Raw genomic sequence first — 3772 nt, 5'->3', positions numbered from 1 at the left:
GATGATGATGATGATGATGATGATGATGATGATGATGATGATGATGATGATGATAAACTGAGCAAAAATACCCCGCTTCCAACTGCTTTGACCTATGATGGGGTAAAAAAAAACTTTAGGTATCCATATTGTGTCTGTCTTTCCCCCCAATTAGGGCTTAAAGCAACCCTCCCAGGGGGCATTCAAGACCAGGAAAAGAACGTGCAAGGAAACAACCTCTTCCCCATGCCATTCCCCCCCGCTCAAGTCACAGCTGACTTATGGGGACCCCTGGTGGGTTTTCAAGGCAAGAGACACTCAGAGGTGGTTTGCCAGGGCCTCCCTCTATGCCATGCCCCAGCCATTCCTTGGAAGTTTCTCGTCCAAATACTTGACAGGGTCAGGGCTGAGAGTGTGTGAGTGGCACAAGCTAACCCAGCAAGTTTCCATAGCACAGTAGGGATTCAAACCTGGGTACTCAACTCCTAGTTTGACACCTTAACCATCCCGACTCTCTTCCCCCCGATGCTGTAGCCCTGATCTGTATTGTTTACAGCAGTGGCGTAGGAGGTTAAGAGCTCGTGTATCTAATCTGGAGGAACCGGTTTGATTCCCAGCTCTGCCACCTGAGCTGTGGAGGCTTCTCTGGGGAATTCAGACTAGCCTGTACACTCCCACACACGCCAGCTGGGTGACCTTGGGCTAGTCACAGCTTCTCGGAGCTCTCTCAGTCCCACCTACCTCACAGGGTGTTTGTTGTGAGGGGGGAAGGGCAAGGAGATTGTCAGCCCCTTTGAGTCTCCTGCAGGAGAGAAAGGGGGGATATAAATCCAAACTCTTCTTCTTCTTCTTCTTTACCCCACTAGCCGCTTTTTTGGGCAAAACAGCCCATCTGAAGTTCCACTGCCAGAACTCCAGAATCACATGTCATTTAAATGGATGGTTGATCCCGTCCTGCATTTGCAGGGGAGAATTGCCCAGGTGGGCAAGAGGAACCATTCTCTGGGCTACAGCCAGATGTATAACCATTTTCAGGACTCAGAAAGGGGAGGGGCAAGATTAGCAATCGTTGGAGGGGGCACACTTTCAGGGAATAACCAACGGGAAGAGAGAGGGTAAAGCACCTTCTGGCTCTCCTCTGCAAATTCTTCCTTTTCCCAAATTGGCCTTATGAGGAAAACGCACAATTGGGAACATACAGTTCTGACCTTTTCCTAGTCTGTTTACATCAGGAAACAGACGAAATGTAAAATATCTCATCTTCACCCCTTCCTTCCTTGCTTCCCCTCTTTTGTGTGTGTAAAGTGCCGCCAAGTCACGTCTGACTTATAGTGCCCCCTAGTGGGGTTTTCAAGGCAAATGATTAAGCAGAGATGGTTTGTCACTCCCTTCCTCTGCATAGTGCTCCTTGGAGGTCTCCTTTCCAAGTACTGACCCAATTTAGCTTCCGAGATCTGACAAGATTGGGCAGTACTGTCCCATTCCACATCCTTCCCCTCTTTCAGCCAGCTGGGTGACCTTGGGCTAGTCACAGCTTCTCAGAGCTCTCTCAGCCCCACCCACCTCACAGGGTGTTTGTTGTGAGGGGGGAAGGGCAAGGAGATTGTCAGCCCCTTTGAGTCTCCTGCAGGAAAGGGGGGATATAGATCCAAACTCCTCCTCCTCCTCCTCCTCCTCCTCCTCCTCCTCCTCTTCTTCTTCTTCTTCTTCTTCTTCTTCTTCTTCTTCTTCTTCTTCTTCTTCTTCTTCTTCTTCTTCTTCTTCTTCTTCTTCTTCTTCTTCTTCTTCTTCAGCAGTGTCCAGATTCCAGGTGCAGTCAGATTAGGGTCCAGATATGCCAGAGGCATAGCTAGGGAAAATGGAGCCCGGTGCAAAATCTTTGCTTCCCCCCCCCCCGTTCGTGTGTGTTTTTTGTATTTTTTAGTGTTTTTTTCAGTTTTTGGCCTGCAGGGGGTGCAGTTGTTAGGCTAGCAGCCTCAAAATGTCAGGCTATCTCTAGGAGACTCTCCTGATAATACCTCCCAGGTTTGGTAAAGTTTGGTTCAGGGGGTCTAAAGTTATGGACCCTCAAAAGGGTAGCCCCATCTACTATTCGCTCCCATTGGAAACAATAGATGGGGCACCCCCTTTGGGAGTCCATAACTTTGGACCCCCTGAACCAAACCTCACCTAACTTGGGTGGTATCATCAGGATAGTCTCCCGGAAAAGCCCTGAAATTTTGGTGCTGCTAGCCTAAAGACTGTGCCATCTGCAGGGAAAAAAAACTGAAAAACACTAAAAATACAAAAAAAACCCCTGAAATTTTTGCTAAACCCCACCCCCCCTGGTGGGAGCCCGGTGTGACCTGCACCCCCCAGTCCCCTTGTAGCTCTGAGAGATGCTACTTGATCCTAAAAATCAGACATGTGTGGTGTGGGGGGGGGGGGGAAGTGGGCTGTGGAACATTTAACTCTTTCCCCTGTGGTTTCACTGCTTAGAAATATACCCACCAATCCAGCTTCTTAAAGTTCTGATAACTAACTGCATTTTACCCAACATGGAACTCCAGTGGTTAAGTGTAGTTCAGACTTCTTGTTCATCCTTTCCATCCCTTCGCTGTGAGCCCCACGGTCAAACGTTTAGATTGCAATTCCTTCTGGCCCCAAACTTTTGTTTCCTTAGAGTTACTCCATAAACACGGACGCTTCCTCCTAGATCAATCAATAAGAATGTAAGAATAAATAACTAAGAATTATAACTAAGCCAGATTCAACATGTTCAGCATCTAAAGGCTGGATGCCAAAAGCGACCAAAACATTTGTAGCGAAGACCTGATTTTCGAGCAGTTCTCTTCAGCCTTGTATTCTCATTTGGAAGATGCCTCGGCAGTCGGGTTTTTCCTCTAAACTCTCTGGCAGGATGGAGTCCCAGAGCCTTTTCCTTTGAGAACGTTGTTCTGATGAGCACCCTCCCTCACCCATGCTTTTGCCTCAAGAGCAGGCACCAGACGACAGCAAGATCAGTTCATCTCAGGTACCTGGTCTCGGTCCAGCGTTCCCGACTGAGGCACCTGCTAGCGGGGGTGGTTTACCAATTTGGGGCATCTGGTTTGAGGTCCCCTCCAGTTCTTTCAACCAGAAATCGAAATCCTGGCGGGCCTGACTCAGCAGTGTGTGTTTCAGTGGGAGATAATCTGAGCTCTGCCAGGCTTCTCAGAGCAGGCTTCTGTCCCAGATAAGGCAGCAGGCAGGGAGGATGAGCAAGAGAGGCCTCTAGGCAGAGATTTTCTTTCTAAATAATTTTGTCTGATGCATTTTTAAAAGAAATCACCCACACTTACCCTACCCTCCCATGCGCGCACGCACGCACGCATGCACACACACAAAACTTCACAGAATCTTTTAAGGACAAATTTCAGAGGAGGCACGTTTTGAGAAGCGTAGCGAGGTTGACAGTGTAAGTAGATAGAAAATCTGGCTTTATCGTTCTTCACGTTTTACCCGCTGTTGTAAAAGTTATAGAATTGGGGGTCAGTTCAGTTTTTCAGTTTTATTACGGCCATTAGGCCAGCAAAAAAGAGTAGAGAAGAACAAGAAAAAGGAAGAACAATGAACAAAAGAAAAATCGAATTTGTACAGAAATCCACGATACAGAAATCCACACACAAAATATCATCAGCTTGTTGCATTATTACGGTCAGCCTCATGTGGTCTGGCTCTTGGTCCCAACATGATTCTTCTCTTACTATATGCCAGCATACAAAATTTAGCTACCTGTTGAGATATAAGAGAAACTCGGTCTTCCAGCAAAATT

General features: G+C 47.5%; 1 protein-coding gene across 1 annotated transcript in view; it reads left to right on the top strand.

The window, feature by feature from the left end:
• Positions 1 to 3121, top strand: part of LOC125427909 (sulfotransferase 2A1-like) — a 14906-nt gene extending 11785 nt beyond the window's left edge. Inside the window, exon 7 of the mRNA XM_048487475.1 lies at positions 2955 to 3121. Coding sequence (XP_048343432.1) covers positions 2955 to 3121 — 167 coding nt within the window. The remainder of the gene's footprint in view (positions 1 to 2954) is intronic.
• The last annotated feature ends 651 nt before the right edge of the window (positions 3122 to 3772 follow it).

The sequence above is a fragment of the Sphaerodactylus townsendi genome, linkage group LG03 (genome assembly GCF_021028975.2).
Source record: "Sphaerodactylus townsendi isolate TG3544 linkage group LG03, MPM_Stown_v2.3, whole genome shotgun sequence".
In the NCBI taxonomy this organism is placed as follows: domain Eukaryota; kingdom Metazoa; phylum Chordata; class Lepidosauria; order Squamata; family Sphaerodactylidae; genus Sphaerodactylus; species Sphaerodactylus townsendi.
Note: the sequence above shows the minus strand (reverse complement) of the source record. Positions and strands in the feature narration are given on the sequence as shown.